This window comes from Penicillium odoratum, assembly GCF_028828045.1.
Source record: "Penicillium odoratum strain IBT 22623 chromosome Unknown utg000004l_segment0_segment0, whole genome shotgun sequence".
NCBI classification, from domain to species: Eukaryota; Fungi; Ascomycota; class Eurotiomycetes; order Eurotiales; family Aspergillaceae; genus Penicillium; species Penicillium odoratum.
In genome coordinates, this window is record NW_026643146.1 from 1,523,716 (window position 1) to 1,538,761 (window position 15,046).

The following is a 15,046-nucleotide window of genomic DNA, read 5'->3' on the forward strand; positions in this document are numbered from 1 at the left end:
CCAAGCGCCGATTCCGTACAAAAGACCTTCGGACCTGTCTAGCAATCTCCAGCCCCCGAGACAGTGGATAAGCACAGCCCTGCCCTCGAGCCGCTGATGACAGAGGTTCATCATGTGCCTATTGGAGGCGAAGTGAGGCTTTTTCCTATTTGCGGGGAATCCCTGAGCGTATCACGGCAGTTCCGTATGCTTGGAAATGTGGAATGCAACTGCTGAATGTATCCATTTCTTAAATGGAGCTAACTTGCCATAATTTATTTATTTCCCTATTTTTGAATTTATTGATTTATTGATTTTGGTATTTTTGATTTGATTTTTCACGATCAGCTGGTGCTGTCGGTCTCAATGTGGTCACATCAAAGCCTATTTATGTAAAGGTTCTCTTCCTGTCATTCTTCTGCAACTTTTCCTTTCTTTTTCTATCTTCGCCTATCAAACAAGTCCTTTCCTTTTAAAAAAAAGTTATTTTTACTTGGTTTGATGGAAGAAGTATGTCAACCTTTTCGTTGGTGGCGCTTTCTGTCTTGATCCTCCTGGTTGTTGTGGGATCACAAAAAAGATTGTTGGCCTGGCTCTTCTCAGGAAAAGAATCCTTACATAATGCCTGTTCTCATGGCCCTTCCGATTTCAAGCGCATGGCACCATACCCAGCACAGCCAATTCGAGGTAGAGAACGATATCGTGTTATGATGGATGTCCGCCGGCTAGACACCCAGAACTGGCTCACCCTGGACAAGAACTACATGGATGAGCATCGGGTCAGAGATAACTTGCTCTGTGAAAAGAGAGAGAAGGTTCTGCGATGTCTACCCGAGTCCCTTGTCGCTTGTCAAGAAACGTTAGAAGAAGTGTCTGAATTTCTGTGCGAGCGTTTCCCGGGCATGTTCAAAAAGACTGTTCAAGGGAGCGAGACTTGGGTTGAAAATAGAGCCACAAAGGAAAAATTCAATATCCACCCGGGTCCAACTGTGAACAGCACAGATGCATTGGAGGCGGCAGTGCGGCTCACAATGGAAGATCTCAGTGTGTTGATGATGAACGAGGATGGCGAGTATTACTTGTGAGCAATTATTGGAATTTGCTTCGAGACTTGACTGACCGTGACAGGGCGGCCAGTGCAAGTCTATTTCCCACGGGTTGGACAGTGGATGAACGTATTGGGTGGACGATTTCCCAAATGCACGCACCAGTTCCCCTCTGGCATCAACAAGTAGCCAGCTCAGTCAGCAAGTCAGTACATAAACATCAATTCTATGCATATTTCTAACAAGAATCAGATTACTGGCTCGACTATCCCCAAAGTCCCCAATGGAACGATCCAACTACTTTGTCGAAATAAAACGACCAGATGAGGATCTCTTTGATATCTTGTATCGCCCAGGATCTCTATGCGAAAAAGAACTACAAGACCCCTCGCCCAATGAAATCATCATTCGTCGCGAGAGACAAACCTTCCGCCGTCTACCACGAACAAATGCCATAGTATTTGGCGTGAAAACCTACCTAACACCCATCAGTCAGCTACCGATGCAAGAATTGGAAAACCTGGCCAAAGAAATGGAAACATGGCCAGAATACGTGAGTGAATATAAGGGAAAGGATGTCTGGGGTAAAAAGGTGTTGGAGTATTATAACAAGCGTGTTGCCTCTGGCGAGTCGGAGAAACTTTGCGAGGTATGATCCTATACATGATAACACGATAAGGCAGAATGTTGTATAAGCTATGAACTCGGACTTGATTGCATTTTCGGAACAAAAAAGCTGGGCGGCTATTTGGACTTTTTATCGCAATTCGCTTTCGCATTCAAAATTGTTTCAAATTGCAGACTTTGTCTTTACTATCTTCAAAATTCCGCCCACTTGTCATAAGAGGTACTGCGTGTTGCTACAGTACTTTCAAAGTTGATGCGCAAGTGGGACGTCAGAGGTAGTTTGTAGCGTTGAAACTGGTTTCATAGATTCGCCAAGGGTAAGCCATGAGGTCCCATTGGTCCAATCAATAAGGAATAAGCCCCACGAAGGCAATACTACATAATATATTGGTTACACGAGGCAGTTCAGATTGCGGGGGCGGATGCAGCAAACCTTTTTGGACAACCCGGTTAACATGACAGCTGGCTCTGTCAAGCCCGCCGTTCGTTTCCTCATAAAACTCGTATCATTAGGCTAGGCCGCATATTCCATATCTATCAGCAATCGAGGCTGTGTTGTGAAATCCGACCGTCACGTCCAGTTGAGTACCATATTCCAAATTATCAGATAATAGATTGGCTCACACTAGTCCATTGAGATTTGGAATTGGGATACCAGGGTGCTGACAGGCTCGGTTCTCGAGTCCAGGTTTTCTGGACGGGCTCCAAGGTGGGGATTTCAAGTCGATACGTGCTGTGAACGATATCGGGTGACGGCGCCGGAGCAGGTCGATCCTCTAGCAGTCGGGCAAGCTGTCGACGTTGCATTTCCTCATCGCTCAACAAGGGCGTACCATCCTCCGCCTGTCGGTCCCCTGCAGATCCATATTCAATGTAAATGATAACCGCTGCACAGCCATATAGCAAGAAAGATCCACTCGGTAAACCAATAGCGACAATTCGGAGCGCGGACAACGGTAGGAGATCGCGAGCGAAGATTTTGAGTAGTATGTTGAATAGGGCGAGGAGATTAATTATCATAAATGGCCTGCAGGTGTTAGTTGGTATTCATTGGTCGTGAATGGAAGACAGACATAGATATAGAACGGAGGAGGAAGAGTTGCTGGTGTCGGTAAAAGAAAGCGATTCCGATCGATGAGAAATGTGCTATGCCAATGAACAAAAGAGCGATTGTTTTGGTGATGTATTCATTGATGTGGGTACTTTCGTTTGAGTTTCCAAAGACGATCGCTAGCATGAGATATCTGTAAAAGATCTGATTAGCCGCTGATATTCTAGGTAGCTTGACCGCATACCCGACAAGTAGAAGAACACCCGAGAAAACAGTCAACACCCTCCATGACCTTGGAACTTGGTTCCGAGGGAGAATTTGTCCTGGTGGCGGAGCGACCAATCCACCGTACTCAGACGGAGTGATCTGCATTATCATGAACTCATGTCCAGAATCGGGCAAGTGAGGGGTATCCTCATAGAATGAAAAATGAACACTCAGGGGGTTGGAGTCATGCAACACATTCTGATTTGAAGAAAACCGGCTGCTTTGCTCTAAACCGCAAGAAGCTTGGCCGATCTTAGCTTGGACCAGTCAGGTTGCAGTGATTTAGTTGCTTTGTTGTTGGGCTCCGCCAGTCACGACTCACGGGCCTGATTCGATCTTTATGCTCCATTCCAAGCTTCTTTCTTTAATTTGATCCGAGTATCTCCATTAATTCCAGACCCGAGATTTGCTGATGTTGATATAGGGAGAAATGCGGGTGAACCAAGGGAAGATGTTCCCGACCTGATCCACTCTTATCCACCTTTTGTCTCATAATCTAACGTGCGAAGGATTTCATTGTACGGAGCACAGACTTTTTCATGAATGAGCCTCACATTTGGTAGGCATTTGAATTAACCATGATGACTGAGTCTCCTCAAGATACACGATTGTCACCCGAGCCAATCAAGTTAAGGATAAGCAGTTTAGATCACTACAGAAGAATTGATCTCACTCGGTAACAATCATATTTCTTTCCTTATCACTTGATATTTTCGGGGATCCGGTAACATGTTTACGGCCCTATTGACACCTGCTCGGCGAGTTGTGTGTATTGCCGACCCTCAGATTCGGACCCACATCCGTGGAATACATACAGCCGACTTAATTCCCCGCAAGCATTCGGAGAACATTTGAACCGAGTTGTCAGCCGTTTATCGATATAATGGAGATTAATTTGTCATTAGCAGCTACGAAATCATTGCTCTGCCGGCCATGAAACTCCAAAGTGCCGCCCTTGCGCGCTTATCCCCCCGACTTGGCCGACGATGGCAATCAAGTGCAACATCGCACCGCCCAGCTCCTCTTGCTGGTATTACTGTCGTTAGCCTGGAACAGGCAATTGCTGCGCCCTTCTGCACACGCCAATTAGCCGATCTTGGAGCCCGTGTCATCAAAGTTGAACGACCAGTAGTGGGAGATTTTGCCCGCCAATACGACAGCCGTGTCAATGGCATATCCTCCCATTTCATGTGGACCAACCGCTCAAAGGAGAGTTTGGCACTGGACCTCAAGAATGAGAAAGATCACGGAGTTCTCATGAAGCTCCTCGAACGAGCCGACGTGCTAGTCCAGAATCTGGCACCGGGCGCATCAGCACGGTTGGGGTTATCGCACGATGCATTAAAAGAGAAACACCCTTCTTTAATCGTCTGTGACATCTCAGGATATGGCCAGGATGGTCCCTATCGGGATAAGAAAGCCTATGATCTTCTCATCCAAAGCGAAGCAGGGATGCTCTCTGTCACGGGCACCGGGAAAGAGCCAGCGAAGGTCGGGATCTCTATTGCCGATATCTCCGCCGGGATGTACGCCTACAGCAACATTCTTTCAGCGCTACTGCAGCGCGGAAAGGATGGACAGGGTTGTCGAATTGATATTTCCATGCTGGAGAGTATGGTTGAGTGGATGGGCTTCCCGATGTACTACACCTTTAACAATGCGCCCGGGCCAGTGCCGGCCGGTGCGTCCCATGCTGCCATATATCCATATGGACCCTTTGAAACAGGCGATGGACAATCCGTCATGCTCGGCATTCAGAATGAACGCGAGTGGGTCAATTTCTGCAACGACGTTCTCCGTCAGCCGGAGCTGGCCACGGATGCTCGATTCTGCAATAACTCGCTGAGAACACAGAATCGTGACGTGCTGAAAGAACTTATATGCACTGTTTTCGCAAGCTTAACTGCCGAGGAGACTATTGCTCGCCTTGATGCAGCTTCAATCGCTAATGCGAGCGTCAATGACATGCAAGGGGTCTGGAAACATGCTCAGCTCAAGGCTCGCGACCGATGGACTGAAGTTCAAACCCCAATAGGTCCGGTGAAAGCTCTTCTTCCTCCCGGTTCTACTAAGTCGGGCGATGAGGGTGGCTATGGGGCTCAGATGGGATCGGTTCCTGAGGTTGGAGAACACAACGAGGCAATTCTGGCAGAGTTGGGAATATCCCGATGATCGACACACTGAATCTGGGGCCTGTAGCTTTAGAAGCCCCACATATATGGACATATCTCGGTAAAGAGGTGCTCCAAATTGAGTTGAAGGAAACCTCGGAAGAGGCATTGAAGATAAGAATTATATACCAGTACCATACTCTAATCGAAGTGAAACTTTGATTGGGTACTTCGGGATAGTCCTGAGGTTGCTCCTCCACTTGCATCTTACACTGTATGCTGAGAAATTTCGAATTTGGTCTGATGAGTATGTTTTATTGATTTCCTGAACACAGCTATTGTCACAAATTTGAAAAAGGTCTGATCCTAACTCCAAAACCGAAACTAAAGACAAATCCCAACGTAAGAAAATAAGATAAGCGGGCTGCTTATAATAGAGGAAAGTCAAAGTCACCTCAAATACTACAAATGCCCAGGAGACAATTATAATATGTCCCACTTCCACGCTGTTTCGTACCAGATGTGGCTACATAATTGATAATGACTATCTCCATTAGAACACATCGGCATTAGAAAGGAACGAAGTCATACCCCCTTCCACTTGATGTCACTGTCCGGCGACAGCGGGGTTCTCGTCGGAGCAGTTATAGTTGGGGGGCATAGTGATAGCTGACGAAATGTAACAAATGGAATTTATGAAGATTATTCGACCCTGACGAACATTGATGGGTAAGGGCTACGCTCTAGATGGAGGTATGAAGTGAGGGTGGCTCAGCTCCAAGGCTGAGCGAAAGAGGCTCTGTCCACATGTGCCTGATTTGTACTGACACCTTGTCTGTTTGGCCTGTTTGCAAGACTTTCAGAGCCAACAGGAAGAAGCAATTTCATCCAGTGGCAAAATTGGAACGGGAATAGCGTCATGCATGATGCATGTGAGTTTTCAAAGCGGACTGGGAGAGACTGCAGCGGTGAGCGGATTTCAATGTTTACGCTTTATTCCAAGGCTGTAGTTTGATAATATTCATGAATTTGTATGTACATCGCTCGATACTCTAGATATATCTTACTCCATAATCTCAAGCTGGTCTGCAACGGTGAACTTGGCGTCCGTCTTGCTGCGCACCTCTTCCACTTCAACACCAGGAGCAAGTTCAGTCAATGTGAGCTCTCCAGTACCTCGGTCGACTTGGAAGACACACTGTTGCAAATTAATTTCAGTCCCAGATAAATCATTCGATTTACTTACCAGGTCAGTGATAATAGTGCTGACAACATTGGCACCGGTGAGAGGCAGACTGCACTTCTGCACAATCTTCGGCGATCCATCCTTCGCGACATGACTTGTTGCAACCACGATCTTCGTCTGGTCTGGGTTCGAAATGAGATCCATCGCACCACCCATACCTTTGAAGACCTTTCCAGGAATCATGTAGTTCGCCAAATCGCCATTCGCGCTGACTTGCAAGGCTCCCAGAATCGAGACATCCACGTGACCACCACGGATCATGCCGAATGACTCAGTGCTGTCGAAAGTGGAAGCACCTGGGATCAAGGTCACAGTCTCCTTTCCGGCGTTGATAATATCACTGACGGGTGTTAAGTATGAATCATAGTGAAATATAGAAGAACTTACGGATCAACCTCATCTTCGGTCGGATACGGTCCCTAGAAGAGGTTAGCCACGGTTCCTACTCATTCACTGATTTATCACTTGCCATTCCAAGAATTCCATTCTCAGACTGAACCCAGACCTTGACATCCTTCGGCAAGAACGATGGAGCGAGCGTGGGAATACCTAGATTCGTCAGCACCTACTACAGCCACGAAGATAAACAACACTTACCAACACCCAAGTTCACATAGAATCCTTGCTTCAGCTCCTTCGCCGCTCGGCGACCAATTCGTTCTCTCTCGATTTGAGCCTGGCTCTTCGTCGAGCTCTGCACGTCGGAATCAGTCTCCCGCAGCTTCTTGTTCTCGATATGTTTCTCATCAGTTGCTGGTACAATTCGATCAACGAAGATACCAGGCAAGTCCACATCATTGGGGTCAATGGATCCAACGGGAACAATATTTTCCGCTTCAACAATAGTTAGGGTGGCAGCCTTCGCCATGATCGGACCAAAGGCCTTGGTGGTGTACCGGAAAACGCAGTTCCCCGCCTCATCGACCTTCCACGCTCGCAGAATAGCCACATCACCCGTCAAGGCCGTTTCCATCAAGTATTTCTTCCCGTTAAATTCACGAGTCTCCCGCGGCTTTCCCGATTCCAAAATCTTACCCGACGCATCCATGCGAACAGGAATTTTGCCTTCTTCAATGAAAGTGTCTGCTTGGGTCAGCTATGGACTCAACGCCGATCTTGTGAAACTCACGGACTCCAGTTGGAGTAAAGAAGGCCGGAATACCCGCGCCACCGGCACGCAACCGCTCAGCCAATGTTCCTTGGGGACAAAGCTCGATAGCAATCTCCCCCGACAGGTACTTCTTCTCCAAGACTTTATTATTGCCCAGGTAGGACAGGATCAACCGGTTCAGCTGTCCATTCTGCGATAGTGTTGACAGTCCGCCCTTGCCAGCGGCACCAGCGTTATTCGAGACAGCCGTCAAGGAATGTAGATCGGAACCTCGACGGCCCATGGCATTGATAAGGGTTTCTAGAATAGACTACCGTTAGCATCGAGTTCGCTCTTTCCCGCGGCAATTCACTCACCAGCAACCCCACACAAACCGAAGCCCGAACTCAGGATCGTTGATCCGCTCTGGATATCAGCAACCGCGGCATCGGCATCTTTGAATACCTTTGACCCACCACGCTCGACTTTCGGGGCGAGAGACAATCGCGGTGCAGTGGTCGAGTAATAGCTCGGCCGAACAACAGGAAGTAGGGGCCGCACGCTGCAGCGTACTCCCAGGTAGACTCGCGGCCTACAGGCAGAAATCGCTTTCCGCGATAATGAAGATGCGGTGACTCTCAGTGACATTTTGTGCGCATGAACAAAGGAAGAAAGATTAAATCGCATTTTAAGACGCGGTCGACGCAAGTCCTCGGCTCTTCGGAACTACTTGGCCTTCGGAACTACTTTTGGGAACCGAGTGGCGGGCCGAAGGTGGATCGTATGACATAACCATGGTCGGTTTTGGACTTGTTTATTGGACTTCAACAGCGGCCTAAAAATCGATGCAGCGCGTGCAGGTGAATCGAGCTCTAGATGCCCTAAAGCCTAGATCGAAGAGTATCCAACGCGGAGAAAACATGGAGTTTAGTCGGACTTGACCACTATTCCGTGATATAAAGGGTGTGATGGCTTATAATCCCTGCTTAGGCCCCGCGTACTGGCTTACGTGTATTCGGTCCCTCTTTATTTTTATAGTTTCAGTCATTTCTCTAAAACACACATTTCAGATCAATATACTTCATATATAGTTCATCACAGGCTGCTCTTCGGGCATCAGCCGTGAAGTGGCCTGAGTAGCTGCAAAGTACAAAGACACCCTGGTCGCCACGTCACGCGAACCCTCGAAGATGGCGGAATTTCTTCCTTACCGGGACCACAAGATTGTCTTGAAGAATCACATCGCCGAGCTGAACGCGGGCACTGAAGCCATTCGCGATGCTCTTACTGCCTACAGTCTCAATCAACCTGGTGACCCTGTCAAGGTGGCGCAGGTTATTATCGAAGTCTCCCGGGCCGACTCACTCTGAGCCGGGATTCCCTGGCTGCTATAGAAGGAATTATCGCCCGTGATTAGGATAGTATCAGCTCTACAGACTGCGAGGATGTGAAAAATCAGATTTATATTAGAACGTAGACTAGACTACCTGGGAAGAATCAAGTTTCGAACGCAATTTCAACAGAAATACAATAGCAATTGATCAAGTTCTCTCCAATCAGATCATTACAAGGAATTCACCTCAACCCGAGTCACATTTGCACAAACTCAAATTGACAAGCTTCTCACAATTCAAGGCACTCCCAAATATCACAAAAGCGATATTTGTCAACATTGCATAAAATGCACAAGTGTTTACAAGCCTAGTAGCTGTAACTAGTTGGTTCTTCAGACGGAGCAGCTCGGAACACTGTCACAAATCCCTTAGTATGCGGAACAGCCCGTGCAATAATGATGGGAATCAATTCATCGGCCTTCTGTGTCTGATTGACAGCCGAGTCATTCAAAACGGTCGACCTTCTTGACTCCACAGGAATGAATTGAAAAGTCATCATAACAATCACAATACAAGACGCAATCCCCACGGCAAGAATACAAACTATCGCGAAAATTGACCATGGGTTAAAGCTGATGGCTCGTTTCCACCAAGTGTTCAACCTCGGCTCTATCTTTATTGGAGATAAAGTTTTCTCAATGAGGTCAACAGATGGTCCGTTATGGGCTCCAAAATTGGGTCCTGGGAAGGTAGGTAAGTTTACGTTCGGATTGATTCCTGTTGGGGCTTACCATCTCTGCATTGCCAGTCTTCACCGTCGCGTCCTTCACCGAAGAAGCCTTCTGCTGGGCTCTTCAAATTAGTTGTCAGCTGCCACCTTCCGTGCACTTTGTTGGGGAGTTTCTCGGTCGTTTTGTCAGCCGTTTGGTCAGACGTTTGGTCGGGCATTTTGTTGGTTCTCGAGGGTTTTGTATAATAGGATTGGGGTTTGATTCGCAGGGCGAATGTAGAGTGAAGAATTCTGTTCAACGAACATCTTTAAAAAAGTAAGAATTAGGTCTATTATAGGCATAGTCTAGTTGCCGAGTTTGTTTTAGTTGATGAGAATTGGCACCGTTATGGAAAACGTGGAAACCTTGAGCAACCAGGGTTGACCTGTGGTTTGCCATAGTAATATCAACGTCATCAGGAACACAATCGACGGTTACAATTCGAATCGTATTCGCACTATTTGAATTAAAGAATGCGCTTTTTTAATTAAATTTGATTCGATGTAGTTGAAATTGAGGAACTTTGAATGAGGATTTCTCCACGTACTCCCTAAAGTTCTCACGTACCCCCTCTAACCCGATTCGGCCATTGTGTCCAAGTACCCCTAAGTATTTTATCTCACCTCTTTATATAAATTGACTCCCGAAGATGGGAGCCAAATCCCGAGTTCCTTAATGCTTTCTGGGACTATGACCCTGTAGACTATATGATCTCTAAGCTGTAATGGCCAGGAATTGACCGAGTTCTGTATGCTTTTCTCAATAGAATGCAATATTCACGGTAGACACAGGAACCGCCATAGCACACTCAGCGTTCTCTGCCAGGACTCAGCAGGGGCAGAGTCCGATAAAGCGAGGACATGGTAGATTCCGTAATGCAGATATAGGTCTAGTACCAGATACACCGCACTATATGATAGGAGTCCTCTCGTTTTGAATGTTGGATGTGGGGACTCAGAGGCAGCGAGGTTAGATTAATGAGTTTGAATTGTATCAAAAATCGTTGATAATATATGATTTATGTGCTGAATATGATAACCGAATTCATTGAGATCAAAGCACGTCTATAGAGAGAGAAATCATATTATAAGCGTGGCAGAAAAAGTATCGGTACTTAGGGGGTACTTAGATCAATGGCCGAATCGGGTTAGAGGGGGTACGTGAGAACTTTAGGGAGTACGTGAAGAAATTCTCCTTTGAATGACCTCTTAAACTAGTTAGACTTTAGCAGGCCCATGGACAGGGGGCCCATGAAACGCCCATGAGGCCCATGAAAGTGGATCTCCTTTTTGGGCATGATATATGAAAAATATGCTGTCTTTATAGTATTTTAGCGGTTAAATACTACTAAATAATATACATACTTTGACTGCTCGAAGACGTGTTTTTGTGCACAAAAACCCTACTGCCTGAGGTTAAAGGAGTTTTCTGCAGAAATCGGTAGCCCTTATTTGTCTGATAAAATTTGATAGATAAATTACAAATATTTAATTACTTGAAAGCCAATTGGCTGATCAGGGCGCTTCCGTACACGACCAGAGGTGCGAAATGTGGGTAAAAACCCATCATCTGCACTTTTATCTGAACGTTCTTCAGATGAAACCCCTCTTTTTCTCTTCATCTCCCTACTCTCTCTCTCTCTCTCTCTCTCTCTCCTTCTCTCTCTCACACACACACACTCTCTCTCTTCACTATCACTAATTTCACCAATATTACTCTTTTGCACCTGCATCTCATCAGTTTCACTCTCTTCAAAGATATCCAAAGATCGGATGCAAGCAAGCTCTGTCTCTTCCATCTTAAATTGGGTAGCACGACTATAGAGCATAAGGTATTTAATCGTGCTTGCCTTCAGATGACCACGCCGATAGTGGCAGATATTATGTGCTGAGTTAAAAAGCCTTTTTACTCTAGTACCTATAGCTGGGATAGAGAAGATATCATGCGTAATGTACGCAAGAATTAGGTATTTGGTCTCATTTTCTCTCCAAAATTATCGAGTACTAAGAATGGTCATACCTAATAACATAATTAAGAAGCTTTTTCGGCCGAATAAGTGTCAAAAAGTGGTTAAAAAGTAGTAAAACGAAGGGAATTTATACAGCCACTCCCTAAATTGATACCGTCACTCCCCCAAAAAAAGGGAAAATGACTTTAATTTTTTCAATACATCAAGATACACACCGCCTTTTAATTTTGGAATTTCTAGTCTGCCTACCCACCCAACTCTGACCTATTCTAGATAGTAGGGCTTCATATCAAGGTATCACTATAGTCTACTACTCTCTCTATAGTTGTCCACATAGACTCTCAAATCCTCTATATAATGTAAACGTCTTTAAGATATTTTCTCTACGCGCTGATAAAGTAAGATACTAGATATGCTGGACAGCATGAAGGGTATTATGGAGTTTTAGTAAGCGCGGCGGACTCGGTAGTCCATACATTTATATATAGGGGATTTGGGAGGGTCTGTATAGACTCAAATTATTAGCAAAAGGATCTCAGAAATTAGGGCGGAGAACTTAGAACTTTATACGGGGAACTCGGAGGGCAGCGAGGTGGACTCAGATATCGTGGGAAATGTTCAAATAATGTCAAATAACAGCTTTGAAGCGTTAATTTATATAGTTTTTTAGTACAGTAGCCAGAATTTACTTATATGCAAGCTTATATGGGGGTGTCTCTGTGGAGGTAAGGGTAAATAACAATGAGGGTTGTAAATAAAGTAGTTGTGAGTGGTAATAATAGTGGTAGAAAAATATTCTGCCGATGTACAGGTGGAACTTTTGACATTTCTGATTTCTCCTAATTGGGTGTTTGGGGAGTGACGGTATCAATTTAGGGAGTGACTGTATAAATCCACCAGTTCTTTTTGGGGATTTTATGAATTTAAAGTTCAAGATATGTATTTGAAATAAGCGGTAGCTCCACCATTCTCTGAGAACACATTGTAATTTATTTATTTTCATATAACGAGATTTATTTAATAGGATATTGGTAATTTATATATCTAATAGTATATTAAGAGAATGTAGCTAGTGGAATAATAATAAAATTTCATATATATAGGGTCCTAAAACATACTACAAACATGCTGTATTAAAAGGCTTGACATGTTTGCTATTTTTGTGACCCAAATTGGGTCCTGATGAAGCCTAGCCCGCGGCCATTCTACTGCCGCGGCCGAGCCTGTGGCGACGGTTGCTATCGCTGTTAGCCCACTAGCTACTTGGACTCCTGCGGCTGCTCCGAGAACGTCATGGGGGAGGCATAGATTTTCTAGATGCCTTTCTCTTATTGTTCAATCATGGCTCGTGACACGGAAGGCTCGGCGCCAGCTAACGCCGAGTGCGCATTCGTAGGAAGGCAGCATGGGGAAGCATGTAGGAAAGGCAAGAAATTAAATGTACCATGCAGTCTCGCTATGGAACATAAATGGCCCTTGCCACGTCATCAGGAAATATGGTACCTTGGAAGGTAGGCTATGTTGAGGTCGCAGGGTCAGGGATTTGATTCGTTCGTGCAAGTTAAACATCGCGTGTGTTTGCTGGCTATAAGAGCACCTAATGACCAAGAACAGGAGCACTCTTGCTGCCGTTCCTTCCGGACAACAATCACTAGTCCTCTCTAAAGTAAATTTCGGACTCCTCTATACCCTTGTCATTAACACCAAACACAGCACGAATTGGCAAGGATCTGGTTCTCAGGCTTGTACGTCATTGTGGCCCCAAGAAAACCATTTGGAAGGACCATCGGCCTGCTGCACTTATCCAGGGCCCTATCGAGCACCTTGCGTCGCCCAATACTTTGTATGACATTCTCTCATACATTTATGATGACCACTGTTGGAAGTCGAATCTACCGGTGACTTAGATATCACTCATATAGTACGTCCCGAAACTGGTGCAACCGCCTACACTCTTGAAGTGATTCTCAGGCTCCACTACATAATAACACTAGTTCATATTTGGAATAGTTCTGGAGTATCAATATTTCTAAACTAGTATGAATACCGCGCCTTACTGTAATTAAAATACGATTGTTGTCTTGTAGCTGTATGGCGATCCAGGGAAACTAGAACTTTCCATGGAAATGCAAATATGCCTCGAGAATCTGGCGAACTTTCACACCCCGCTGCCACTCATTACCAAGTGACAGCCCAGCGGCCCTGGCTTATCCTCTTCAGCCGTCAGTTCTAGACAGAGGCTGTAGAACTTCAGGGTGTTGTGAGAATCACCCACGCAATGCACATGTTGTGGTACCTAACCTCCAAAATATTTATTTGTAAGAGCCACAAATAATATCGACCGATTGAACTCACATGCCGTCTGACAGCTCAAGCCAGGGAAGCAGGAATTGGAGAAAATGACTTGATTGTCCTCGTCAAAGACGTGAGGACTATTCTTGGCCTCCGCGCCTCCAGGGCAGACATGCGCGTCTTCACTTGTTTTGATCCATTCATGGCAGCCAGAGCATCGAAATGCCATTTTGACTTAGTGGGTCGAAGACGTGGATAACGAGGACTGGGGAGACTGGCCGTCCGTACAATAAAGGTCTGGACTATATCACAAACCGCAATGAGTCCAAGCTAAAGATAATGGATCGTGGAATAAGCACGAAAACTGTCGCTAACGTGAAGTCCGGTTGCGCGGGCGACCCGGTTGAGCGAGCGACCCCACCAAACTTCGAAAAATCATTAATTTTGAACTACCACTAAAACCATCAAATAACTCAAAATTTTGCTAATAAACACGTGAAGGGCATCCAGGATATGTATGACCTTTTATCCCACAGCCAGAACATGTCACATGCCGCCGAACCGAAGGCATAGAAGGTAAAGTAGGCTTAACAACCGCTCTTGTAGATACCTCCGGCAAATATATATCTTTACCATTATCTTCATCCTCATAAACCACATCATCTTTACCACTCTCTAGACCCCCAAAGATACCTTTCTGGGTAGTAAACTTATGTATGGTCTCTCGTTTTTTTGTCTGTTTCTTGTTGGTAGCCTCTAATTGGGTACAGCGATTCTGGAGAAAAATATGGTGGTGGACCACTTTGATAGTCATATCATAGGTCTTCTGAAGCTCTCTTTTTGTTGGTGAAGAGAGGATTGAAGAAGAAGATTCTAGACCTTTTTTGATCCGAGATTGTGATTTTGTGAATTTTGAGAGAGTCCAGAGAGTATTTGGATCACTATCACTGCCGGAAGAGAGTGGTCGCTGTGAGACAATATCGAGAGGAGGAAGGGAATCCAGGCGCACATTTAGCTTTTCCAAGACTTTATTAGCATCAAATGGTGCTAATCCAGTAGCTGAAAAGCTAATTTGTATAGTAGAAGTCTTAAAAGCACCAATTCTCGCATCAGCGATAAGTTCAAGAAAATCTTCCTTATCAATAGAGTTCACTCCATTCCGCATCAAGGTTGAAACCGCTCCTCCATAAAGCCTCTTCAAAACCGAAAAACAGCCCACATCCAAAGGTTGTAAAAGGTGGGAAGCATGAGGAGGCATACAGAT

At 45.5% G+C, this 15,046-nt stretch overlaps 6 protein-coding genes across 6 annotated transcripts; 3 read left to right on the forward strand and 3 right to left on the reverse strand.

Moving 5' to 3' along the window:
- Nucleotides 1-491: 491 nt before the first annotated feature.
- N7520_004840 (heme-dependent oxidative N-demethylase family protein) lies at nt 492-1,680 on the forward strand (the record flags this gene model as incomplete). The annotated part of the gene is made up of 3 exons (XM_057138774.1): nt 492-1,060; nt 1,108-1,230; nt 1,278-1,680. The coding sequence occupies 3 exons, from the start codon at nt 492-494 to the stop codon at nt 1,678-1,680; spliced, it is 1,095 nt and encodes a 364-aa protein (XP_056996981.1).
- Nucleotides 1,681-2,276: 596 nt separating this feature from the next.
- On the reverse strand, nt 2,277-3,075 carry N7520_004841 (uncharacterized protein; the record flags this gene model as incomplete). Its single annotated transcript, XM_057138775.1, has 2 exons — nt 2,277-2,679; nt 2,726-3,075. Coding segments are annotated over 2 exons (753 nt in total), but the record flags the coding sequence as incomplete, so codon positions are not given.
- Nucleotides 3,076-3,903: 828 nt separating this feature from the next.
- On the forward strand, nt 3,904-5,142 carry N7520_004842 (CaiB/BaiF CoA transferase family protein; the record flags this gene model as incomplete). Its single annotated transcript, XM_057138776.1, has 1 exon — nt 3,904-5,142. One exon carries the CDS (start codon nt 3,904-3,906, stop codon nt 5,140-5,142), a length of 1,239 nt encoding a protein of 412 aa, XP_056996983.1.
- A 1,002-nt stretch (nt 5,143-6,144) lies between these two features.
- Nucleotides 6,145-8,065, reverse strand: N7520_004843 (3-oxoacid CoA-transferase; the record flags this gene model as incomplete). The annotated part of the gene is made up of 7 exons (XM_057138777.1): nt 6,145-6,279; nt 6,328-6,667; nt 6,715-6,746; nt 6,782-6,876; nt 6,925-7,410; nt 7,457-7,738; nt 7,795-8,065. The coding sequence occupies 7 exons, from the start codon at nt 8,063-8,065 to the stop codon at nt 6,145-6,147; spliced, it is 1,641 nt and encodes a 546-aa protein (XP_056996984.1).
- Nucleotides 8,066-8,607: 542 nt separating this feature from the next.
- On the forward strand, nt 8,608-8,787 carry N7520_004844 (NAD(P)-binding protein; the record flags this gene model as incomplete). Its single annotated transcript, XM_057138778.1, has 1 exon — nt 8,608-8,787. One exon carries the CDS (start codon nt 8,608-8,610, stop codon nt 8,785-8,787), a length of 180 nt encoding a protein of 59 aa, XP_056996985.1.
- A 331-nt stretch (nt 8,788-9,118) lies between these two features.
- N7520_004845 (uncharacterized protein) lies at nt 9,119-9,699 on the reverse strand (the record flags this gene model as incomplete). Its single annotated transcript, XM_057138779.1, has 2 exons — nt 9,119-9,492; nt 9,543-9,699. The coding sequence occupies 2 exons, from the start codon at nt 9,697-9,699 to the stop codon at nt 9,119-9,121; spliced, it is 531 nt and encodes a 176-aa protein (XP_056996986.1).
- Nucleotides 9,700-15,046: the final 5,347 nt, after the last annotated feature.